Source organism: Anas platyrhynchos, chromosome 3 (genome assembly GCF_047663525.1).
Source record: "Anas platyrhynchos isolate ZD024472 breed Pekin duck chromosome 3, IASCAAS_PekinDuck_T2T, whole genome shotgun sequence".
Lineage (NCBI taxonomy): Eukaryota > Metazoa > Chordata > Aves > Anseriformes > Anatidae > Anas > Anas platyrhynchos.
The window spans coordinates 93044092-93070559 of NC_092589.1; the positions used below are offsets into that span (position 1 = coordinate 93044092).

At 35.9% G+C, this 26468-nt stretch overlaps 1 protein-coding gene across 1 annotated transcript in view; it reads left to right on the forward strand.

Annotated features, from left to right (window-relative positions):
• Positions 1-26468, forward strand: part of EYS (eyes shut homolog) — a 530119-nt gene that overhangs the window by 368056 nt on the left and 135595 nt on the right. Inside the window, exons 18-19 of the mRNA XM_072035108.1 lie at positions 1559-1723; positions 13606-13759. Of these exons, the coding sequence (XP_071891209.1) occupies positions 1559-1723; positions 13606-13759 (319 nt within the window). The remainder of the gene's footprint in view (positions 1-1558; positions 1724-13605; positions 13760-26468) is intronic.

The window sequence follows — 26468 nt, forward strand, 5'->3', positions numbered from 1 at the left end:
ATATGAATGTCTTTCAACTCATGCTTGTTTAACCAACGAGTTTCATATTCTTTCTTCTTAAGTCCAGTGAAAAATGGCAGAGAACAAACCGTGGGCACATTTGAGAAACAAACAAAAAAATTAATATTCAGAATGAATGTCCTGGTTTTGGCCAGGATGGAGTAGCACATATCATGCTATGTTTTGGATTTTTGATGAAATATTATTGATAATACCCCAGTATTTTAGTTGTTGCAGAGCAGTGCTTGCACAGAGCCAAGGACGTTTCAGCTTCTGGTGCTGCCCTGCCAGTGAGGAGCCTGGGGGAACACCAGGAGCTGGGAGGGGACCAAAGGGATGTCCCACACTGTCTGGCATGTTCGGCAGTGAAAGCTGAGGGGAAAGAAAGAGAAGGGGGAACGTTCGGAGTGATGGAGTTTCACTTCACAAATAACTGTTATGTGCTTGCTTGAAGCCTGCTTTCCTGGAAGTGGCTGAACACCTGCCTGCCGATGGGAAGCAGTGACTGAATTCCTTATTTTGCTTTGCTTGCATATGCAACTTTTATTAAACTTATTTACTTATTTAACTGTCTTTATCTCAACCCATGAGTTTTCTCATTTTTACCTTTACAATTTTCTCCCATGTGCCACTGTGGGGAGATAGAGTGAGCAGCTGAGTCATGCTTAGTGGTCTACTGTGGTTAAACAACAGCAGTGAATAAGAATACCCAATGCTAATCATGCCTATCTGTAATCATCAATTACAAATCCATTGTATATTTCTAGTTAAATAAATTATAAATTTCTTTACCGATATATTACCTTACTCAAACTGCTCATTCCTTGTTCATGTCCATGATGATGAATTTGAACAGTTTTCAAGGAGCATTGCCTGACTAGGATTCATAAGGCATCAGGAAGCCGCTCAGTCTAACCTCAGTTAAACTATTTTCTCTAGCTTGGATGGTAATTTTTTACCAGTATTTTCCTACAAAGGAAAAAAAAATAAACAAAGGTAATCAATACAATAGAAGTTGCTGATGTTAAGCCTTCATATTTAAAGTTTTCACTTGTGATTTCTATTTTTTTTCCACCAGTAGTCTAGTGGAAAAATGTATGTACTGCCCAACAGTACAATCATCATAATTTCAAAAGCGAAACATTAAAGTATCCTCAAAATTAAGAAAAACTGTATTTTCATCTACAATTATAAATCAAAAACACTTCACGGTTATGTTAGTGGACAATAATTCTGCATAGACGTGTCTGTAAAGATGAGAATGTTTGACACAAGCTTCTGAACTTTATTGCATCTTCTGACAGTGGTCCCTCCTATAATGGCATTTTCACTTCTAATACGCAGATGCTAGAACATTTTCTTCTTCTAGTCTTTTAACTCAAATGTTTGAAATTAAATACATTTTTGCATGTACCTTGCAAATAATAGAGTTGATTACATTGTTCAAAGGTGTTCAAAAGAATGGGTATTTTCAAATGTGCTTTGCTGATTATGTCGCATTTTATTACTTTATTTTGTAGCAATTAATTGAAAAAAGCTGTTTTGTTATTCATTGCAGACACAGCCCTGTTTTTTCCATCCTTCACTGGAAATTCATATTTGGAACTTCCTTCTCTAACATCTGTAACGGAGATCAGGACTGCATCTGGGCAGGAAACAAGCAATCTGACGACTCTGTACTTGACAGTGAAGACAACTGCTCTAAGTGGCACTATTCTTTACAGTGAGTACCAATGATACTTGACGTTAAGTATCAGTTTTAGCTTCTTCAGGTCCTTAATAACTTTGGTGTAGATCAGCAGCAAAAATAATCATTAAAATGCAGTAGGAGCCTTTTGGTATTCTAATACACAATGTGTTATAAAATTTGAAGTGTAGTTCTTTGTGTTATTCTGGAAAGTTCTTTGATATATGACTCATTGAGCAAAGCGCAACTGATAACTGAAAATGCTGCTTTCTGACAGGAAGGAGCACAGTAAGCGTTTGACTCCAGTAATACGTGTTACAACTCTAAAATACAAATGTTGAAGCAATTTTGACCGATTTATTGCAGTGAAACAAGTTCTCCATACTTGAATTGAGTCTCACTTTTTGTTAAAATTGTGATTTTGATTCCAATGCTTTTTTTTGGATTGCAGAAGTACTGTTAGTTCTGCTTATTTACTGTGATTTCACACTTCAGAGGATTGTTTTGTGGCCCCCGGAGAGTATACCTACAGACTTAGAAGTATACTTGTTAATACTACATAACAATGTTGCTTCTTGCCTGTGTAATTCGTTTCTCAGTATACAGCATGAATTCACGAAACAGTATACTTTTCACAAGTCAGCAAGAAAAATAGGTTTCCCTTCCAGTTTAATAATTCATTATATATTTTAGCTTGTAACTTCTATCCAAAGGGAAAACCTAGAAAGTGAGATGGTGTCTTCCTGAAAAGTGAGCTCATTTCTTCATGAACACAGGAAGGGATAGAAAAATGTGTTTGCAGTCTCTCTGATAGATTTAATATTTCTCCACAAAGACAAAATCAGTAGAAGTATTCTCTCTTCAGCACAGTTTCTTTGGGTTAGTCTACATGAAGAAACCATGTTGATTTAATATATTTTTTCAAATTATTTTTTGTTATTTGTATGTTCATCTGGAAGTAATACACATGAATTCACCTGCACTATGTAAATATTTACAAGCCATGATTAGAAGCTTTGTGGCATTATTTAATTATGCTTTTTGTTATTGTCTGTATAACACTTTCTTTAGATGTAAAACACTGTAGCCCCAAAACAGACATTTACGTTTACTGACTTTCATAATACCTCAAGTTGTTGCTTGTTATAGCCAGGTTGTTGCTGCAGTTGCCTAAGATATGTGGCTACAAAATTTGCTAAGAGTCGAAGATAAATGGTGATGTGGCAGTTCTTTATGTTGAAGTGTTTTACAGTTTTTAATTATTTCAACTTGAAGAGGAGTTATTCATCCTTTAAGAAGTATTCAAGGAAGGTCACTGGAAGTACTTTGAATGTTTTTGTTATTTAATGATTTTGTTTGGCTCATCACTGCAAAACTTCAAGCCAAAGTTAAAATAAAGTTTGCTATCTACACATAAACCCTAATGAGTAAGCATGTATATTATAAAAAAAAAAAAAAAAAAAAAAAAGAAATCCAATCTGGAAGCTTCTCTGCTAATCCTAGGAGGAAGTGAAGTTTGAAAACCCCGATAAGTGTACTGTGCTCCTACAATCAGAACGTAATTTTCTTCTACCCCTGCTAGTTGGAAAACGTTTTGATCCGAAAGCAGCAAATGTATGGATTTGGGGAGGAATTGTGGTTGGAGTAGCTTTGAAACAAAATTTGCAATGATGAATGCTGTTTGCCTAGTTTACAATGCAAATATTTAAAACATAGTAAATTTGCTTATCTTTGCAAGCATCAAATGTTGTGCAAAATTTATAACTGAAAATGAAATTCCAACTCTTTCAGTGTCTATGTTTTCCTGTAATTAAAATCTGGTAGATATTCGCTTTTCTGTTGCATTTCATGTGGAAATTACGCAAAGATGAACAGTATATCCTCTTATTTTTTCTTTTCATCCAGCTGCACAAAGCAGAGCTACAACCAAAGCTTCGGTGATTAGTTGGTTTTCCACACTTTTTTTTTACAGCAATCATTTAAAACAGAAGTGGTGTGAAAATTCTGAGCATATTAAACTTGATATTTTTTTTTGAGATTTCTCTGCTTTTTTTTTTTTTTTCTTAAGGTTTCTCCAATTGTCAGGTGAGAGCTAGCATGCCCTTGGAATTAGTGAGCTCCCTTAGAAGAGTGAGAAGAGTGCTGAGACTCAAAGGTGTTAATTTCAGCTTTCACTCTATGATATGGTCTGTGGAATTTCTCTTTTGTTGTTTGCAACATTTCAAATCATTTTGAGAAACCTAGAAATTGTCACATTTTGCACATCTAGTTCTGACCAGCTGGTATGATAAGGCACGTAAGTATCTGCAGACACTTCATATACTTCAAGTGCAGATGAATACTTTGAGTAGACATTGTTTGGACAGTTAAATATCTTTCTTAGCAATTTGGCATGAAACCTCAGGATTATGTACTGAGAGTTTGGGTGCAGCTGAAATTATGCTAGGGAAGGAAGAGAAGGTTTAGAGACTTTCTTTGTATTTTCAGGCCACCATGGACATAATTGATAGCTGTTGATAACACACCTTAATTTTGTTCTCCGTAAGCCAGTATATCTCCTTCTACCATTGTTTTTATCCAAAAAAACACACTGATTTAACAAAAGCAAAGTTTCATTATGCCTAATTCAGCTATAAAGGTACAAATACTCGATAAATGTAGGACCATTTAGTGGTTTCTTTGTAGTTAATAAATGAAAAATTGAACAAAGGAAAATGCTGAATTAAGTGAACGGACTGATAATTTAACACATTCAAAATCAAACCAAATATATTTAAGATGATGCTACTCCAAAGTAAATTCTATAGTCTATCTCAGATTATGTGCTTATAGCTGAAACATTTTCAGCTTTTGAATATCAGAGAATATATTAATGTTCCTAAATTTCATTGAAGCAGACAAAAGTTACTTTCATGTGTACAAACACTAAACAAAATCTTTCACTACCACAAGAGAAAACAATGTGTTGTTTTTTTTTTCTCCCACTAAATTGGAAGTTTGAAAGCTAGTAGCATATCATGAAACTTAGAGCCAATTGGACAACACAGAAAATCTCAGAAGGAATGCTGACAAAGAAAAAAAAAAAGTATTTTTAAAGTACTAACCAAAGAGACTCTCTAGCTTTTCAGTTTTCTAACTCTGCAGAAGTAGCAGGTGTACCTTTAGGCCAAAAGTCTTTTATTTTAAAGAAAAGACAAGTAGTATCAGGAAGAAGAATAAAACTTTGAGACTTTCGTTGCAGCAAGGTGTGCCTCATAACTCTAAGCTCATAAAACTGTTTAACCAGTTTAATATTATCAAACTGAAAACATTAATTGTGTTTTTAGAGGAAAAAGTAACACATACTGTGCACCTCATAATTTATATCTCTTTGTTAATATAATTCAAGACTCCAAGGAAAATCTGAGGAAGTGTCAGTGATGGAGTTTTACTCTTACCACAGCTCCTTCTTACCACAAAAGTCCTCCCACAGATTTCAATGGAAATTGCTGTTTCACCAAGAAATAGCTTGGTGAACCACAGAACTGTAGGTTTTCTAGGATAAAAAAGCTTTGAATCTGTGTCAGATGGTCTTGCATGGAACACTCCCACCATAGTTATTCTAGATATTTTTCCTTCTGTATACCAGCCTTAGTTTTGCCCTTCTTATATGGTTCCAGACCATGTCAACTGCATTCAGCCCATGTACATTTTTGCCCAGCATTTATTCAATTTGCCGTTCTTATGCTTCAGTAAGTATATTGAATATATATTCAATATTATATTGAATATATGTATTATATATTTCATTGAACATATATTCAATCTTATATTCAATAAATGCTTACTGTTCAATACTTCAACTTTTCCGGTAACATATGTCACTGTAAAACATTTGTTTATGACTGCATGGAAATACAATGTCATGTCTATGGTGGATGGAATAGCCTTAGAGGTTTTCATCAGCTTATAAAAATGTCATCCTTTTGGCATAGAATCATAGAATAGCCTTGGTTGGAAGGGACCTCAAAGAGCATCTAGTTCCAAGCCTCCTGCCATTGGCAGGGATGCCACCCACTAGATCAGGTTGCTCAGGGCTTCATGTAACCTGGTCTTGAACACCTCCAGGGATGGGGCGTCTGCTTCCTCTCTGGGCAACCTGTTCCTGTGCCTCACCACCCTCCAGGAGAAGAATTTCCTCGTAAACCCTAATCAAAATCTCCCTTCTTTTAGTTCATTCCCCCTTGTCCTGTCATTATCTGACTGAGCAAAGAGTCACTCTCTATCTGTTTTATAAGCTCCCTTTAAACAAGGGGCTGAGAAGCCACAATGAGGTCCCCCTTTTCTTCTCCAGGCTGAACAGACCCAGCTCTCTTAACCTTTCTTCACAGGAGAGGTGCTCCAGTCCTCTAATCATCTTTGTAGCCCTCTTCTGGACCCATTCTAACAGACCCACATCCTTCCTGTGCTGGGGGCCCCAGACCAGACCAGATGCAGTGCTTCAAGTGGAGGAGCACAATCACCTCCCTCGCCCTGCTGGCCACTCCTCTTTTAATGTAGCCTTTTTAATGCACAGTTGGCCTTCTTGGCTGCAGGCACGCACTGCTGGCTCATGTCAAGCTCTTCATCTGCCAGAACCCTCAATGGCCTTCTCTGCACAGGGTCCAGGTGAAACACCTTGCACTTAGACTTGTTGAACCTCATTAGGTTTATGTGGGCCCAATTCTCATTTTTTTTCCAGGTCCCTTTGGATGGCCTCCCTTCCTTCTGTGATATCAACTGCACCACTCAGCTTAGTGTCATCTGCGACCTTGCATTCCTGTTTTACCTTCCAGATCCTTGCAATAAAAAATAAACTGAATATGGCTATAATTTCAGACAATAGAAACATTTTATCTGATTTTGGTTATCTGACTTGAATTATTAGTCTTAAGATAGAAGATATCTTCTAGATAGTGTACTCATCATGGGTCTAACCTCATAGCTGTTCAGCTATCAGTTCATACTTCCCTTGTTAAATTGTTAATAGAGTATTTATGAGGTGTTTACAAAGATCCTTTATAACAGTATTTGGCCACTTAACATTCTTTAGAACTGGAAAGATAAAGTAGTGTGAGTGAAAGACCATGCATTTCCTTGCTTTCCACTTACCCACATCTGAGACCTCCATGCCCTGTGTTGCAGCTGCCTTCTTGTCCCTTCACACACCCAGAGGAAAGGAGGGAGGGTCAGGATGCAATGACTTCATTCTCACTGACAGAGTTGGGATAGCTCCAGGAACTTGGGCATATTCTTACATGATTTCTAACAGTTTTCTTACTTGCTTTTCTCTATTGGCTTGCAGAAACTTTCATTCCAGTTACCCTTGTTATTCCTAAAACAGAGATTTACCTGTCCTGCAAGATTCCACTCTTTCAGTGGCCATAAAGCTTTCTTCTAAGATTAGGTTTTGCTAAGATTAAAAAAAATCTGGATCTCCTTCTGGTTGTTGAACCAAACACATAAAGCAGGAGAGGCCTACATATTCTGTAGAACTCTGGCACTGTATTTAATGTTAATTATATCTTTGCTTTATGTTTAAACTGTCTTCCTCCTCTTTTCTAAGGTATCTTTCCCCTTGTCACCAGTGTCTTTCCTTTGTTTTTGCTTTTTCTTTTTTTTTGTTATATGTTTCTCTGGTAATCTATGTCCTTATCAGTATCCTTATTGAGTTTTGCTTGAATGTAAAACATGATATTATATTCATGTGTAAAATAAATCTCTCTCGATTTTTTTTATTTTTTATTTGTGTGTGTGTGTATTAACGCTCTATGTATTTGTAAAGGAAAAATTGATCCTGTATAGGTTATTCAGAGCTTTGTAATCTATTATTTCTCTGTGCGGGCACCAAGATCTTCTGTAGTTCTGTCAGATAAACATAATACCTTTCATGAGTTCATATGCTCCCTCTGTTCTTCCTTCATCCCTGTTCTTTGCTCCTTGCTCCATCTTTCTTCTTCCTTTCTGACAGCTTCAAAAGAGAACCTGCTGTTGTCAGCTGTGCTCCTTCAGAAGCAGTACAACTCCTGCTTCTGCTGCTGCTTATTTGAAGCTGTGCTCCCATCAAATAGCTGAGAAATGAACTACCAGCAGAAAGTCCTCTTGAGGCTAGTGCACTCACTGGATACAAGAACAAAAAAAAATATAAAAGGGGTTAACATTTCTGACATTTCCATATTGTTAATATACTAATGTTAGCAGTAGCTCCATAATTATGACATTTCACACATTCATTAGGCAAAAATCCTCTTTGACAAAAGCATTTATAAAAACAGGGAGAAAATCAGTGATCTACTTGTTTCAGGTTTATTATACTAGAAAATAATTATACCTTTTTTTTTTTTTTACTTAGTCCACTTTTTAGATCATTCATTTTACAGACACACCTGATTTTACCAGGTGGTGATAAGTTTAAGTTCAGACCTATTTCTCCATCAGATAATTAGTAAAAAATTGAATTTAAAAAAATTAAAACCTTTTTAATAATGATGATTTCCTTAATTATTATTTTTTTAATAATAAAACATGTATTTAATGACATACAGAGGAACTAAAAATATTGTAGGTCTCTTTGCAGTTACCTTATCTTTCCATTATTGGCAGGGTGGGTGGAGATTTCTCTTTAAATGTGTCAGGACAGTAAGTTTAATAATATACAGAATTGTTACATTTGTGCCAATAAAGATTAACCATCATTTGAGAAATATTTCTTTGTTGGATACACTGTGCGTTCTTGCAACTTCTTACTATATTCTTCATTGATTTTGTTTGCGAGATTTAATTTCATCAACAAGTCAAAGCAAATTGTGATATTTAACCATAACGGGAAATAAATAGCAAATGGTCATAAAATAAGCCTGATACAGTTATAAAGTTTTATTTCATCATTTTCACTTCTAACAGAGTCAGCATAATGCTTTTCTCAATCCCTTCAAAGGCACATTGTTTGTTTTCTAGTATATATGGTATTCTGACAGTTGGATTTGAGATATCACAGCCCATGGTTATAGCATTCCTTAAGGACACCAACTCCCTTTTCATAAGTTGTGCTCATAAATTATGTTCCTGTGCTCTCAAAAGCTGATTTCTCCAGCTCTACCCATATTCTACTTATCCTCCTAAAAGTAAAGATGGGCCTTGCAGGCAGCTCAGTCATGGTCTAATTATCTGTTACTTCAGCCTGGCATTCTCAAGCAGAGTATTTCATGGCATCCCTCCTCTGTGTCAAAATATACTTTAACCTAATAAAGCATCCTCCCATAGTTTATTGGAATTTTAAATTTCTTCTCTGTATAGGCAACCATTTGAGACCAGTGGCCACTCACTTGCCACTGTAGTGACATATGAAAACAGCCTTGCAGTTTGCAGTTTCCTGTGAAAGAATGTTTGCTGAGATCTGGTTTCTTTGACCCAATCCTCTCATGTAATTTTTACTAACATCAGGATGAGTAAATCCTACTGTGCAAAAGATTTTTTTTTTATTTAGTTGGTTCCTGATTTCCTGAATCCTCAATTGGTTTCCTGAAAATGGGTCCTGGAACCCTTTTTTCTTCCTGAAGTCTCAGGCTTTTCCTATGAAGGCTTCCGACCTTGTATGCTGCAAGAATGCAAGAATATATATGTTCTTTTACAGTGCCAGAACAAAATTCTTCAGAGGGACACTCTGCCTCCTCATGGTCACTGTAGAAAGATTTAAAGGACTGTTTTTTTTCCAAGGTTCTTATACTACCTAGCAGACCATGTGAAGAATGTTATTAGTTACCTATAAGCATGGCCCATCAGTGCTCCCTAGACTAAAGTGTAAGCAGTAACACTCACTGGGGTTTCAAGGAGTGATGCTACCTCTGGGGGAGCTGTCCCAGATTTTTTACTTTACTAGTAATAACAAGAACCTTCTTCCAAGTTTTCAGTAGTGGGTAATGTGAACAGTCAGGTGGTGTCACTGAGAGAAGAAAGCCTATTTATCTGTAACTTTTTTTTTTCTTTAAAGCCCTATTGTCAATATATACATTCACAAACCTCTCTCAATTCTACATAATTTACAGATTATTGTTGAGAATGGGAATGCCTGGAACAGCGTGTGTGCGAAGGGAGGAAAAGATAAGGAAACAAATGATGCAGGATATGTATATATCAGTAAAGCCAAAGTCAAAAATCAGTGACCTTTTTAACAGTGATAGTGCAAAACATTTTGAAAGATAACAGTGTAGAAGGAAATCATAAAAGCCAAAGGCATAAAACCCAGTTGAACTCTTTCTGAGTTAATTATATATTTAGAATACAAAAATGCCTAAGCCTAATGGCTAATTTTAGTAGGTTATCAGAGTTTTTAACAGACTGAAGAAACCGTGTGCTAGCTAGAAAGCTGCCCTAGAGGATAGGGTTTTTGTTGTGAACTGTTTCTGCTTTAAACTAAACAAATGCAAATAGTCAGGCAGTTGCAAACATTTGTTGCTTCCCTTTGTCTGCTAAAAAATGTTACCTTTTTATTTCTGTTATGTCCTCCAAATTAAAGTTATAATTTTCTCTTTACAAATTAGTAGGTTTTCCAGCAAGAAGCTGTCCCAAGCACACCCATGTAATTTATAACTTTCTAAATAAAGTGTTAAGGGATGTTAGAAGCCGTGGCCATGTCCAGCAGCTCCAGGCCTGGGAGCTCCTCCTGCCCAGCCTCTGGAACCCACCCCTGGGTCTCCATCCCAAGCCAACGGACATGGCTGTTGCTTTCCTGTTTGCAGGTTAAACCAGTAGCAAAGTTAAGCATGTATCCCAGAGACATGCCCACACACAGACACACACAGAGCATAACACAGCTGGCCACATAGGCTGCATCCACAGGCCTGGGGGTGCCTACATTCCTGATCTGACTCTTGTAGCCAGCACCAAATCCAGTCATGCTGGCTTCCCAGTAGCTGGCACTTAGTACTTCAGCACTCACACACGTGGGGTAGAGAGTGAGCTTGCACATAAGGATAGTTAAGAAAGGATTTAATGAAAAGATAGGAGGACAGTCTGTGGTGATCAAGTGTAGGGCTCAGTCAGATAAGCGTGCTGTCTGGTCCCAGTTTACACGTGACCCTCCCCCTTCATACCCTTTTCTGTCTGCCTCCCTTGTTCCTCCCCAGTTCCCTACCAGCAGTTGCCTAGTTTCTTCCACCCCCCCTTGTCCCAGCAGTCAACCCCCAGTTTGCATATTATCAGTTGTGAAGTTCAGAGGTTTTGAGAGAATCAAGTCCTTGATTTTGAGTCTTTGTAAGAAAAAAATATATATATAAAATATATATATAATATATATATATTATATATATATTTTATATATATATATATATATATATATTAATATATATATTTTATTAATATATATATATTATATATTTATATATATATTATATATATTAATATATATATTTATTAATATATATATATTAATATATATATATATTATATATATATTTATATATATATATATATATATATTTTATATATATATATATTTTTTTTTTTCATCCAGGTTTGCAGAATGTAACAGTTTGAGAAAATGCATAGTGCTCAGACTTCTTTTTAATTACTATAAATAAACTAAGAGCAAAATATGACCCTGATCTTTATAAAAATAGCTAAATGGGAATTAATCATGTTCTTCAAGTTGTAGCTTAGTCATAACTTATTATCTCTGCTCTGAAAGTGATGTGTTTGAGTTATATCAAAACAACCTAATGATTCTGGAAGAAAATCGTAATCTTATGCTCAAATATTGCTGAACAAATAAACAATAAATTCAACTCTATGACCTAGCTATTAAGTCATTTTCACTTCAGTTAAATATAGTAAAATACAGTGGGGAAAAAACAACAAAACGTTAACAACAGTTTGTCTTAAAGGGGAATAAAAATCCTAAACAGGAACCATGTCGTACTTAGTATGAGAAGTAAATACAGTTAAATTCAAAGGACAAAATCTTTAAAAAAAATACACAATATATAAACAAACATACACAAAACATTAAAAAATGCATTTGTAGGTGTCTTTTTTTGTTGTTGTTGGTTTTTTGTTTGTTCGTTTGTTGCTTTTTTTTTTAGTAGATCAAGCATATGCTATCCATCATCTAAAAAGGTATTTTCCAATGATGTTTTAAAGATACTGTTTACTGGAAGAGAACAAAAACTGAAATATATTTTTTTTGTAAACATATTTTTATTCTTAGTTCTACTCTGCAAGTAGTATGGTATATCTGATGTTTTGTAGATCATTATTTATCTCATCAAGTTTGAAATGTGTCAATAGTTGGCAAAGTTGAATTATCCATAGAGCTTATAGGAAAGAAGAGAAGTTCTTTTACAACTTTTAATTTCTCTATTATGATTGAAAATCTGAATGAAATTTTAAATCATAATATTTTAATATTTTTGTGATTTGATTTTACCATTGTCCTTGTCACTTTAATGGTACTGCTGGATAAACAGAAAAGCTCTCCTTCCATTAAAGATCTCTGTAGGGCTTATGTAATTATCGTGATATGTAAGTAAATTTTGTCTTGATATTATTTTCTTTGACTTGTTATGACCTGTTGACACAAAGTTTAATCATATTCTCATAGTCACTCAAGCAGAGTCCTGTAAATGAATTGATCTCCTTCTAGGACAAGACAATCCATTTAGTAGATGAGAGAAAGGCTGTGGATTTTGTTTACTTGAATGTTAGTAAAGTGTTTGATGCTGGAGAAAGTGGCTGCTTATGGTTTCAACGGGTGTACAATTCAGTGAGGGAAGAACAGGCTGAATGGCTGGGCGCAAGGAGTCACAGTGAATGGAGTTCAGTCCTGTTGGCAGCCGGTCACCAGTGGTGTTTCTTAGGGCTTGGTAGTGGGGCCACTTTTGTTTAACAGTTTTGTCAGTGATCTGTATGAAGGGATCAAGTGCACCCTCAGTAAGTTTGCCCACAATACCAAGTTAGGCAGGGCTCTCAATCTGCATGAGGACAGGAAGACTTTGCAGAGGGATCTGGAGAGGCTGGATCAATGGGCCGAGTCCAATCACACTCAAAAAGGCTAAGTGCTGGATCCTGCACTTGGGCCATAACAACCCCATGCAGCATTACAGGCTTGAGGAAGAGTGGCTGGGAAGTTGCCCAGCAGGCAAGGACCTGGGGGTGCTGGTTGGCAGCTGGCTGAACATGAGCCATCAGTGTGCCCAGGTGGGCAAGAAGGCCAATGGCATCCTGGCCTGTGTCAGAAACAGTGTGGCCAGCAAGACCGGGGAAGTGATTGTCCCCTTGTGCACAGCACTGGTGAGACCATGCCTCAAGTACCGTGTTCAGTTTTGGGCTCCTCACTAGAAGAACGTTGATGTGCTCAAGTGTGTGCAGAGAAGAGCAGTGAAGCTGGTGAAGGAAATGAAGCTGGTGAAATTATTAGTAATGGCTGAGGGAACTGGGGTTGTTGAACTGGGGTTGTTTAGTCTAGAAAAGAGGTGGTTGAGGGGGGACCTCACTGCTGACTGCAACTACCTGAAAGAAGCTTGCACTGAAGAGGGTGTCAGTCTATTTTCTCTGGTGACAAACGATAGGATGCAAGGAAATGGTCTTAAGTTGCAGGGGAAGTTTAGATGGGACGTTAGGAAGAATTTCATTATGGAGAGGGTGATTAAGCATTGGAACCGGCTGCCCAGGCATTCCCCATTCCTTGAGGTATTCAAGAGACTAGTGGACATGCTACTAAAGGTTGATGGTTGGACTTGGTGATCTTGATGGCCTTTTTCAACCTGGATAATTCTTTGATTCTTTAATTCTGTGAATGGAAGACATAGGCATTAAAACTGGTGGTGACTTCTTAGTAGTGTCAGATCTTTTCAAAAGGTCCTACGCTTTCAGAAACATGACTGTCTCTATTTTTGTTTTCAAAGCTAGTGAAAAGCATTTTGGAGAGCAATTTCTTCACTTGTATCTTGTGGAAGGGAAACCAGCAGTTCGATTCAGCTGTGGAAACTCTCAGAACATTCTGACTGTGTCTGTCAATCAATCCATTAGCAAGGGTATACTCATCCCTATCACAATAAGGTAAGAACTTAATACTGTGTTACACTAAAGAGATTTAGTCATATATATCGAGCAAAAAAAAGAGTAGTTTTTTGTGTTTTGTTTTTTTTTGTTGTTGTTGTTTTTTGTTTTTTGTTTTTTTTGACAGTAAAAAAAATCATACTGGAACGCAAAATTGTACGCATGTTTGGAAATCTTTTTCATAAGGTAGTGTTCTTGATTTAATATACCTTTTTCACATACATTAGTTCAGTTTTTTTAAGAAAAACAAAATGTTGGATGTTAAAAATAGGTAGCTCATAATTTATGAGCTAACGTGGGTAGGTCCTAACCCATTAATTTGATATCATTCTATGATAAGGTAACCCACATAGGAGTGTCTGGCAGCCAGTCAATAGTGGTATTGCCCAAAGCTCAATCTTGGGGCCAATTCTATTAAATATTTTTTGTCAATGATCTGGGTGCAAGGGTTGAATCCATGCTTAGTAAATTTGCTGACGATACTAAGCTGAGAGATGCTGTGGACTCTTATGAGGAACAAGAGGATTTTCAGAGGGATCTAGATAGATTAGGAGAGTGGGCCATCAGTAGTGGCATGAAATTTTACTAAATCAAATGCCAGACTCTGCATTTAGATGGAATAATGCCAGACACAAGTACAGTCTGGGAGATGAGTGGCTGCAGAGCAGCTCAGCAGAAAGGGATTTGTGAGTACTGGTCAACAGCAGACTCAACACGAGCCAGCAGTGTGCACTGACAGCCAAAAGAGCAAACTGCATTTTAGGTGGGGTGCATTAAGCACAGCATAGCCAGCCCATCAAATTAGGTGATTCTCCCACCGTGTTTTGTATTGGTGTTTCCCACCTTGTGTGCAGTTCTGAGCTGCACCATTTTAAAAGGACTTTCAGATACTGGAATGTGTCCAGATGAAGGCAACAAAGCTAAAGGGCTGGAAGGCGCATCCTCTCAGAACAGTTGAGGACATTGGGCTTGTTAAACCTGGAAAAAAGCAAATTGAGGAGTGACCTCATTGCCCCCTATAAATTCATGAGTGGAAGTGGAAAGAAAGGTGCTCATCTTTTGTCACAGCTATCTAGTGACAGAATGCATGAGAATGGCTCAAAACTGCAACAGGGGCAGTTCAGACTAGACATTAGGAAAGTCTTATTTTCTGAGTGGGTAGTGTGATACTGAAACAGGCTTCCTAGAGAGGTGGTTGAGGATCCATAGCTATCTGTATTTAAGAGGCATTTGGATGATGATTTTAATGTTTTAACTTTGTGTCAGCCCTGATGTAGTCTGACAGTTAGACTCAGTGATCTTTTCAGATCCCTTCCAACTGAAACCTAATTCCATTCCATTCCATTCCATTCTATTCTATTCTATTCTTTTTATTAGTTTAATAAATTTAACTTATCATATTTCTAGTGCTAAGTATAGAACTAAATTACTGCTTAATTTTAAGATGAGAAATTAAAATTAGGTATGGTAACATATCACAGCACAGTATTGTTATCTACAATGTCATATCTACAAATGCAATTGCACTGTTAGCAGTTCGCAATGGTGGCTGATGAGTATTTTTCATCTGGCACACACTAGTTCACAGAAAGGTTAATTTATAATTTTGGAAAATGTATTGTTATGTCCTGGTAATGGATTAACTCTTTTCCACTCAAGGGATTTTAAATGTGCAAGTTAGGACAGAGGTAAGAATGAAATAATATAAATTTTGTGTTATGTTTATATTAGTGACATCAAAATAATGGTAAAGTGTGTAAAGTTCATTTCAAAAATATTTGAGAATTCTGATGTCCATTAAAATTTTAATTTACCATCACTCTGATATTTTACTTTGTCATATAGTTAAATTGCTGCACCTGAACTGTAAGCATTTGTGATATGAGGTAACTCATAACGCAAATTATTTAAATTAAAGGTAGTTCTACCTAGGAACATTTTTGCTGTTAGAGTATTGTATGCGAAAGAGACTGCAAGAATTTCCTTGAAATGTGTATAGTGGTGTTCTCAAAATTGCCTTCTTACTACCAATACAGGGAAGTAAAAGCATCATTTGAAGATTTTTATGTTTGTCTTTGGTGATATTTCTGTTTTATGTAAATATTACAAAATTCTGAATTGTTGCTCATACTAGAAGTTTTGATGACCTCGTTATATAAGAGTAGATTGCTAGGAGTATATTGGTATTGGTTTATTTGTATGCTAAGTGATTGTTTGGAATTTTTTTTTTAGTTTTTATGCTCACACATTAAGCCTTACCATATTCACTTATAACAAAAACTTGTTTGAATATAAATAGGAAGCCTCTTTCCAGCACATGTAGGGATGAAAGGATCTACCATTTAAGAAACTGTCCATCTTACATTTCTTGGCTGCCAGTCTATACTTTACTCTCCTACTCCATTTAAACTCCCACTCCAATTATACCATTTTTTCTTTTTCTCTTGTATTCTGTATTAATGCTTAGTATTAATGAAGCAAGGTCACATAGCATACTCAAACCTAATTACTTGTTAATTGACTGTATATTAATGTATTTTAGGATTTTTATATATACTGTAGATATATATAAAACTTGCAAAGAAAACTTTATTCCTTCTCCCCATGAGCAAGCAGATGACGTTTTTCTCATAGCAGATACTTGATAAAAGCATACAGTTTTATACTGAAAAATTGATTCTAAGTTTGTTTGTTGTTCTTTTTAATCTCAGAGGCGATTCTTGGGTGAGACATTGGTCAACTGATTACCTGCAGTGTATTAGCTGAGGTAGCCTTGTCTCTCATTCATAAAATTAAAACATTAAAATGCTGTGTAGCTTTAAAACTCTACCAATATCTTAGCAATAAATGAAGCTATATGTCATTGAAAAGATTCATTCAAGGTATAAAATTTAAGTTGACACTGAAAAATCAATTTATTTCCCTCTTTTTTACCCTAAAATTAGCATATATATTTATGGATTCACTCTTCATGTTGTTACACTAAAAGGTAATGTCAGTTCAATTTACACATTACCTTTGTTTACTGGAATTTATTCTGCTATCTTTAAAACAGTGGCATACTAAATAACTTGAAATGCATGATTGTAGACTGTGACTGGCAGGGATTTATATGCATCTGAGTTTATGGGCATGGCCTTCAAAATGACTAGTGATTATTCTTGTGAGTCCTTCTAAAATGTAGAGAGAGCAGTATATCCTTCACCAAACAGCAATAAAATTGTAATCCTTCAGCAATCATCCTTAACCTCTGCCAAAGGAAAAAGCAAACTTGACAAGGCATTTGTGCCTCCCCAGGATCTTGTATCATTGGCTATAAAATATGAATGCATGACAAAACTGTTGATTTGTGTTCTCTTAGTGGCTGTTGAAGATAGATAACTCTATCTGTACATTTTACCTGCAAAATTAATGATTTTTTCCCCTATAATGCAGGAAAAGAAGAGACAAAGGCTGGTATAAATAACTCTCTGTTACAGTTTGAAAATACTCCATGTGGGAAACGATATTTCTGTTAAATTTGACTTTGAATTATTCTATAAGGTCATATTTGACAGATATTCCAGTTCTGGATATAACTACGGTTCCAATGGGATAAACAGCATAACTCCCGATAGCCTCTGTAGAAGAAAGTTTCCATCTTTTACACTTTTTGTTTCTAAATACACAATTAATAGGAAGCTAAGACATCCCCAGAGTTCACACCTATTGCTTTCTCTTAGATTAACCTATATGTTTTGTTCCCTTAGATTATGGTCATCTCTTTCAAACCTGATGAAGATTAAATGAGTTTTAAATATTCAGTCATTTACAATCCTTGTGAAATGACAGCTTTATGGAAACAACCAATAAAACTTTGACTGCTTATTTTTTCTGCCTTGCCTAAAGAAACTAGAGAGCTGTTTCAGAATCCTGTTTTATTTGTTTCCATTTCTGTTGATTTTAGAATGAATTGATACCTGTTTTTGAAAATGTGTGTTCTGTTTGGGTTTATTTTTTTGTGATTTCATAATTGAGATTGTATTGATCTTTTCTGTTAAGTCTGTAAACACATATTTGCTGTGTTGTTTAGATTGCCTTTGATTTTGTTCTCTACAAATATTCAAAGAACATTAGTTTGACAACATTTCATTCCACATGTGGGTTCTGAAATATGTTTGCCTGTTGCAAAATTTGATGTACATAATTTGTGGTTAAAGTGATATGGCTGTCATGGTAGCCATATGGTGTTCCTTCAGTTCATTGATTAAAGGAAAACATCTTTAACAAAGAAGAGATTATCAAGTCACCATGACTTCGATTTTTCTAGATAGAGAGTGAGATGGACTTAGCAATTGGAGTAAAAATACTGATTTTTTTTTGACATCTTATGCTCATCTTTTCTGAATGATAATTTTTTAGATGTACTTCCTTCCAAAAGTTTAGATTGTTCACTCCCTAGGCAGTGAGCACGTACTTGAGGGAGGACACCAAATTCTTTTATGTTTGGAAGACTCTACACAAGCATTAACTAAAATCTTGCCTGTATAGTATAGTATATTACTCTGTTGTACCTTACCTGTAGCATTGCCAGAATTTTTCTATGGGATTTAATGAGTATAGTGACTATCTCCACAGAGCTTTATTGTTGTATTATGTACAGTAAATTTTCATAAATTTTACAAGTGACTATATTGAATGTAGTTCTTTCCAGTTTTATGTCACACTAAAACTAGTACTTGTATGTGGATGTAAGCATTTACTCATGGCTGAGGTCACACATGGCAATGCATTAAAGCAAAATGTGTTAAATAAATTATTCAGTTAATGTTGTCTGACAAACTCTAGCCTGAACCATGTAGTTGTACAGAAACTGCTGAAGTTTATTTGGTCTTTCATGCTTCAAAAGCAGAGGACACCTTCTGAATTGTAAAAGTTCTAAAAATATTTTTGTACCTCCACATGGAAACTTTGGCAAGACATAATGTGCCGAATGCAAGCCACATGATAATATTATTAGTTTCCATGTTTTACGTCCACTTCCTCATTTTACACAGGAGACGATAGTTTGAACTGATCTTACAACTTTTTTTATTACATATGTCTTCTTAAATGCAATTGTTTTTATAAAAATATGTAAATCATCATCCATATGATCACTTGATTTGTTTTGAGTCATGGAGCTTACTTGTTTCATTTCATCATTCCAGAGATATATATGTTCTCAGCACATATTTTTAAGTCATCATTTCATTAGTATTTAAAGATGCCAGATGCTCTTCTCTGTATTGCTGAAAAAATATGTTAAATCAGTAAAACAAATAATGATTAATTTTCTTATGGTTTACCATTGTGTCCAACATTACCAGTTACCTAGAATTACAGGGATTTGTTTTTTTGATAAATTGGAAACAACTGAGCAGATCTTCCTAAAGTGGCTTTGTATCTGAATTAGTGTATAGTGTAGCACATGGAGCATTTTGCTGCCTTCAGGTACTCCTTCCTAATAATAATAGTAATAGATAATAGTAAATAGCCATTAGTAATAGCTAATACTTCCAACATTGTTATATGAAGAATGAGAAATGGGAAGGTGTTTATTAGATAGCTTGGATCAACTTGATGCAATGTTGCCGTCATCACACCAAAAATTGTTCCAAAATTCTTTGAACATTAACAGTGAAAGCACTCTGGGAGAGGTGTAAGAATAATTGGCCACATAAATTTATAAACTGATAAAGAAAACACACTTAGATATAGTTTTGAAATGGAGTATCTTACATACTGTAATTTTCTAATTTTAAATTTTGAGTCAGCGCAAACATGATTCTTATCCATGTGGATGTTGTGTTAAATGCATAAAACTGTACATGCTGTAAAATGTCTAACAGATTATAATAAGCTTGGAATTACTTTCAGAAGGAATGCCTAATTAACTATACATATTTATATTTACTGCATTTTCTACAGAAATTATAAATCATGATAGCTCAGCATAAATCACAGTGTGACAGAGCATAGAAATTCTTTCAAAGAGGTGGTTTTCCACTAAAATTATCTACATTTGATGACAGTTTATCAACCTGTTTGAAAGCAGTTGTGGGCTCATTTCAGTTTGTAATGTATATTTGTTTCCTAAAATCATCATCATATTTGCCAGTATAAGGTGGGAAGATATACAGTGTTCTCTGAAGCCCTTAATCTCATTGCCATCAATGCAGCATTTTCCTTGTACCTTGATAGGCTACCCTTTTAGCTGTTACAGTTTTACATAATTAAATCACTTTACATTTATTAGTCTCAAAAGTAGTTCCATAATATGTGCATTACACCAAACTGATGTATATAAATTCTTGTATACTTAATTAAAATTGACCATTTGAGAGAACATTAGGATCAACCACTTAAATTATTCTGTGTGGCCTCCTAGCTGAAATAACTCAGATAGGAGAATGGATTCTCATGTAGAAAAGCTTTCTTTTTGATTTCATTTCCGTTTCAGGTTTTGTGCTTGAACTGAACGTTCAGTGTGTGTAGAAATGTATGTCACTTTTTGAAACAAATATTTTGCTTTGATACAGCAATGATATTTAGCATTTCATCAATGAGTCATCAAAGACAAATAAACTCCATTCAACCACAAAGCTAGCCACCTCATTGTAGAAGGTTATCAGATTGGTTAAGCATGATTTTCCCTTCATAAATCCATAAATCTCAGATCCTTTTCTACAGAAGTGATATCTGCTTTGTTTTCTTATGTGCAATTTAGGAAGCTGCAATAAATGTTATTGGATTATCTGCAAGAATGTGTGGTCTAGAAGCTAAAACGATTAGGATATTAGGAAGAAAGTCTTTCCTATGAAGGTGGTGAGGCACTGGCACAGGTTGCCCCAGAGAAGTTGTGGATGCCCCATCCCTGGAGGTGCTCAAGACGAGGCTGGCTGGGGCCTTGAGCAACCTGATCTAGTGGCAGGTGTCCCTGTCCATGGCAGAGAAGTTGGAATTAGATGATCTTTAAGGTCCCTTCCAACCCAAGCCATTCTGTAATTGGAAATTCAAGGTTCTAATGTTGTAAGCCTTAATGATAAAAGGAACTCATTTGATAAATGTGTTTAGTGCCATGAAAAATAATTGAGAAAATAGAGACAAAGTTATTTTAATTTTAGATAAATTTCTTATTCTCATGTCCAGTTGGTATGATGCCATTTTCAATCTCCTGTTGAACATGGAATTTGAAAAATTAGATCTTGTTGGCAATTTAGTGTAATCAAATTTTATGTAAAATCTGGCATTTTAATAAATCAAATTGTCTGAGGGCAAATGCTGACTTTTAACCCAAAAGATGCTCTGAATTTGAGCTTGAAATTGATATAGTTAAATTCTTGTCTGTCCTTCAGTATCCTGAAAAAAATAAATAAATAAAAGACAGCATAATTTAGCCTCTGTTCCTTAAGCTATCATCCACCAGAATTTTTTACTTGATGGAATGAGAAATGGTGCAGATGAGTGTATTCCCTACAAGAAACAAGAATAGGTCTTACTTTTATCTTTGTTACTAACCCTTTTAAGAATGTAACATACTTCACTTGTATGACCAATGCTGCTATAGGAAATTTATAAATATATTCAACTTAGCACAACAAAGTGAAATCAGGCATCTGAAAAATCACAGTAACTTTTGCAGTAGTTTATTCTGGATTGCATTTACATTTTCAGGATGAACTAATCCATCCTGAAAGGCTAGTAAATCCTGTCTCATGGAGAGATTTTTGGTGTAACAACACATCTTTTGAAAATCAGCACAAGAAATAAATTCTATCAATCTATGGCTTTGTCAGCACAAGTATAGAATCCTACGGATAGATTTATTCATAGTGTATATATACACACAGTATATGTGAAGACTGTTGTGAGCTCCTGCCTTATATGCCGTGACAACTGGTGACCTTTGTTTTTAATAGAATTTGTTTCACTTCCTAGAGAGCATTTGTATTGGAAACAGAGATATATACTTTTTATCATATTGTGATGTTATTTTGTTTGCCTACCAGTTTAACTGTAATACAGCTATTTAAAATAAATCATTCACTGCGAATTAATCACTTACTCACTTGCTCCCTAATACTAACTTTTAGCTAATGCACAAGACATACAAAGAAGTCATTTATGATTGTGAACAACAACAAAAAAGTACTTTTGAAATTATTTCCATCTTGTTGGTGATCATTTTGACACAAGTCAAGACTTATATTTAATATACTGACTGTCCTACTGAGAGGTTCCATATAGCCTCATTGTACAGTGAACATTTATTTAATCTTTCCAGTAGTTAAGGTGCATTGCTGGCCAATAATTTTGTTTCATTTCCACTATTCTCCATCTCTAAAGTAGAGGACCATACTTGAAGATAACAATAAAGGTTGTTATTCTCAATTTTGACTGCTATTTTTAATGTTCTTTTCCCTAAGTCATACCTTTAAGAAATAGTCCTCATACTCTGAATTTCATTGCTAACACTTATTGATGGTAAAGGAATACCAAATAGTTCGAGACAATATATTTTCTGTTTTTTCATACTAGAATGGAAGTACTGAAAGGAATAGGATACATGGAATAAGGGACACATGCAAACTCTGTCATATCAATATTCACATGAGATCGGATATTTAATGACCAGTGTACTCTCTAATACATGATCAGTATTTCATCATTATACATATTATAAATAAGTTGCTAATTAGATATGTGAGTAGATTGTTAGTTTTTCATATCATAAACTTCACAAAGCATGATTGAAGTATTACATAATTCAGAGCATCCTAACACCTTCCTGTTTAGCACCCCCTCTTATCAAAAGTGGCATAAATAATAGCTGATATAATTTGCAGAATCAAAAGTAATGAGGAAATCTCATTTTCTCAAAAATGTGCTCAGGATTAATAATCACATTAAAGAAACAGTTTCATTCCACTGTTGATAATTGCAACAGTTATTTATGACTTTCTTTATGATAGATGTTGCTAATAGCCGTTATTAGATTATGTAATTTTACTGAAGCTCTATGTCATAATTTACTAGCTTTTCTAAAGACCGAGCTGTAGATTCACTAGAATTAAGAAAGGCATACATTATAAAACATAATACACATTTCATTACCTTTTATTTTATGATTTGGCTTTGTGTTATAATTTTAAAATTCCACATTTGGAAGAATCTCTGTATTTCTGCAGCAAAAAATACAAGATTTAAGTTCTAATAGTCTATATAGTCCACTTCAATTTTCTGGATGCTTTTGCTTTGAAAATTATATGCATCGCCTTTCAGTAATGTTACAGCTAAAGTGTTTATAACTGCTCTGTTCACTATATTATGAAAATTCTAAACTGCATTTAACCTAAATTTCCAGAATTTTGCTAAGCTCCTTAGAACCCTCCCTTCATGTATTACAGGTGACACTTCTTTAATGGGGTATACCAATCCTTTTGTAGTCCTTTTTTATCCCACGTGATGAATAAAGGATTGTCTTCCAAGTTCTGCTATGTGATTTCTTATTCTAGAGTTGAAATTTCTATAGATTCTGCTACATGATCTCATGTGATTCACTTTTTAGTCTTCCTGTGGCTGGGTACAACAGATAGTAAAGGTTTCAAAATCACAGAATCATAGAACCATATGTGGTTCATCTGTGGCTGGTGGAAGGGGAAGAAAGTGTAGCTCCTGACTAGCCAGTTTGGCTCTCTTTGATGTACTTCATGAGCAGTAGTAATTGTTGAAGAATTAGAGGGCAGGTCTCCACAAAGCAACAGAGTGGGCAATGAAGTCTTGTAGATGAGGCTAATATGGGGTTGGTTGGATTTTGTCCTCTGCGTTGAGGAGAAAAAAGAAGATATCTTAGTCTAGGTTATCAGCTCCTATCTCAGCAGCAAACTTCCCATGTGGTTTTAAACAGTTTGGCTAGTCCTATCTTGTTGCTTAGTTTGCATAGCTGTCAAATGCAACTAGTACTTACTTACCTCAGAAAGATGTTCAAAAGATGAAATGTATTTAATAATTCTGAGGCACTCATATGCCACCATTCCGAGGGCAATCTAAATATTTAAACAGATTTTTTAAATTGTTGAATTGCTGTCCTAGTATATGGTCTGTAGTTTGCACTATGTCAAGTCCAGACCCAAAATGATCACGGGACTTAAGATTCACAAACGTGGTATCTCTCTTTCATACATTTCACTGGAAATCATTCTTTTGATGAGGGCCAAGGGAAGGAAGAAGTAGTGAAGGTTATTTCATGTTTTATTACTATTATTTAATCTTAATTACTATAACCTTACTTTTCGTAACTTCTTGCTTTCTAAACAAATTTCAGGCTGGTATTTAATATGTAGTTTACACATATGCAAAGAAGAAACAAGCAAGATATCACAGAGCTGACTAATTTAAGACTAGCCAGTTTAGGTCTACTTTTACTTACTGTCTGTATGAAAATTGGTGATGCATATGGAGTGACCTGAGTAAAATTTACAGGTACATTTGTTAAATAGTCCTCCTTACTAGTCATGTAAGAGAGAGAGAGAAGTGAGCTGCATCTTTCTGAGTCTGAAAGAAACTCATTTAGGAGCATAATGAGGAAGGAAGGTATTTCTCTGCATTTGATTAAAGCACGTCAATTGTGTGATAAATTTATCTTCTGGGATGTAGTTAATTCAGGTGGGAAAAGCTTTTTTATTCATCTGTCCTACACCTTGACTGTCCTCATTATGCTTTGCTTCTTCCTTGAAGCACACACCAACCTGTCTTTAGACTGTGAATTTGAAACTTTCTTCTCTGCTTGCTCACCTTTGTCTGCTAGCTCTCCCACCCTGTTTAACTTTGTTAGTCTATTTTCTATGTAGTTAGTGTTATATCTGTGATCACTTTCATCCACATATGAAAATGGTCACAGATGAAAACAGTCACAAAGTGACCATTGTGGTCACTTGATCTTGTCCTTGAAAGGTTGTTCAATAAGAGGCTTAGTTTTTCTGCTAAGAAATTTACATCCACATGTCAATAGCTTAATCTTTTAGCAAGGTGCATACACATTTGGTAGAAAGAAGGTGTATAGGGTGCAGATGGCAAGGTTTCAGCAGTGGTATTGGGGTCTGCAAGGGCCTCTGTGAGGAGAGGCCGGAGCTGTCCCGTGCCGGCCCCAGCCAGCTCAGACGGCCCCACGGCAGGGCACAGCTGGGCCTGGCAGCCAAGATGGTGGGGCCTCTGGGAAATGTGTTTAAGGAAGGGGAGAAAATAGAGGAGGAGGGAACACAGAGGAGGAGGGAACAAAAAGGAGAGAGGGTGCAGAAGGTACTCCATGGAGCTAGAGCAGAGGTTCCCCTGCAGCTTGTGTAGGAGACCACAGTGGAGCTTGTATTTCTCTGCAACCTGTGGAGAGAAAAGGACCTTTGGCAGAAAAGGACCTGAGCATCCTGGTGGACACCAAGTTGAATGCAAGTCAGCAGTGTGCCCTTGCTGCTGACAAGGCTAGCAGTATTCTTGGTTGCATTAGGCAAAGTATCACCAGCAGGACAGGAGGGCTGATCCTTCCCCTCCACTCAGCATTGGTGAGGCTGCACCTGGAGTGCTGTGCCCAGTTCTGGGGCTCCCCAGAACCTCCTTGTATGGAGGAGCACAAGGGAGATACGGACATACTGAAAAGAGTTCAATGTAGAGCCACAAAAATGGTTCTGTGATTCTGTGACTGCAACCCTCCATTCTCCCCCCCTCCCTTCCTGTGCCATTCGGGGTAAGGAGAGGATTTGGGAATGAAGGAGTGCAGTTGAGCCTGGGAAGAGGCGAATAGGGAGAAAGAGTTTTAATTTTTGATTTTGTTTCTCAGAACCCAAATCTATCTTAACTGGCAGTAAATTAAATTAATTTTCCTGAAGTCAAATCTGTTTTGTCTGTGATGCTAATTGACAAATGATCTCCCTGTCTTTATCTTGACCTTTTATCTCAATCTTTTTCATGCTATTTTCTTCCCCCACCCAAACAGGTTGAGGAAAGAGAGTGAGAGAGTAGCTGGGTTAGCAGCTGGCCGCTGGCCGAGGTCAACCCACCACAGAGGGAACTCAAAGCGATACAGAAAGAAATTTTTCTACATCCCTTACAAATGTAGTTGTGTAGACAAAACTTGATAATAAAGATGTGGCCTCTGTAGTTTATTTAAATTACAACCACTGCTACCATGTGTTGGACAAGATTTTATTCTGTTGTTCAACAGAAAGTAAAAGTGAATATATTGTAGAATTCCTGTAGTCACATCATAAGTGTTAGCATATACCAAATATAGAGAAGTAATTAATGTCTAGCACTACTGGCACTGTTGTATTTCCAGAGGCATAAAAAACCATCTGTTGCACTACAAGGCATTTTGGGATATGGTGACTGTTTCAACATAGTTTGTAAACAAGTTCTGTGGGTCTGTGAAACCCTGTGTTTTGCTGTGAAATGGCAAAATATTATAGAAGGCCAAATTCTTATTCAAGCTCACAATCCAAGTTAACCCCGTTAAACAGATTTGTAAGGTGGAGGTTTGGAGTACATTAAAATAGAATTCTTCTCCGGTCTGTGGAGGCTCCTTTTCTGGAGGCTCTGCTGAACTGCAGTATCATATGTTTGCTGTACATTTCTCTATTTGGCTTGTATAGCTCCAGGTGACATCTGCGTCTTGTAGTATGTGCCTCTGTGGCTTTTC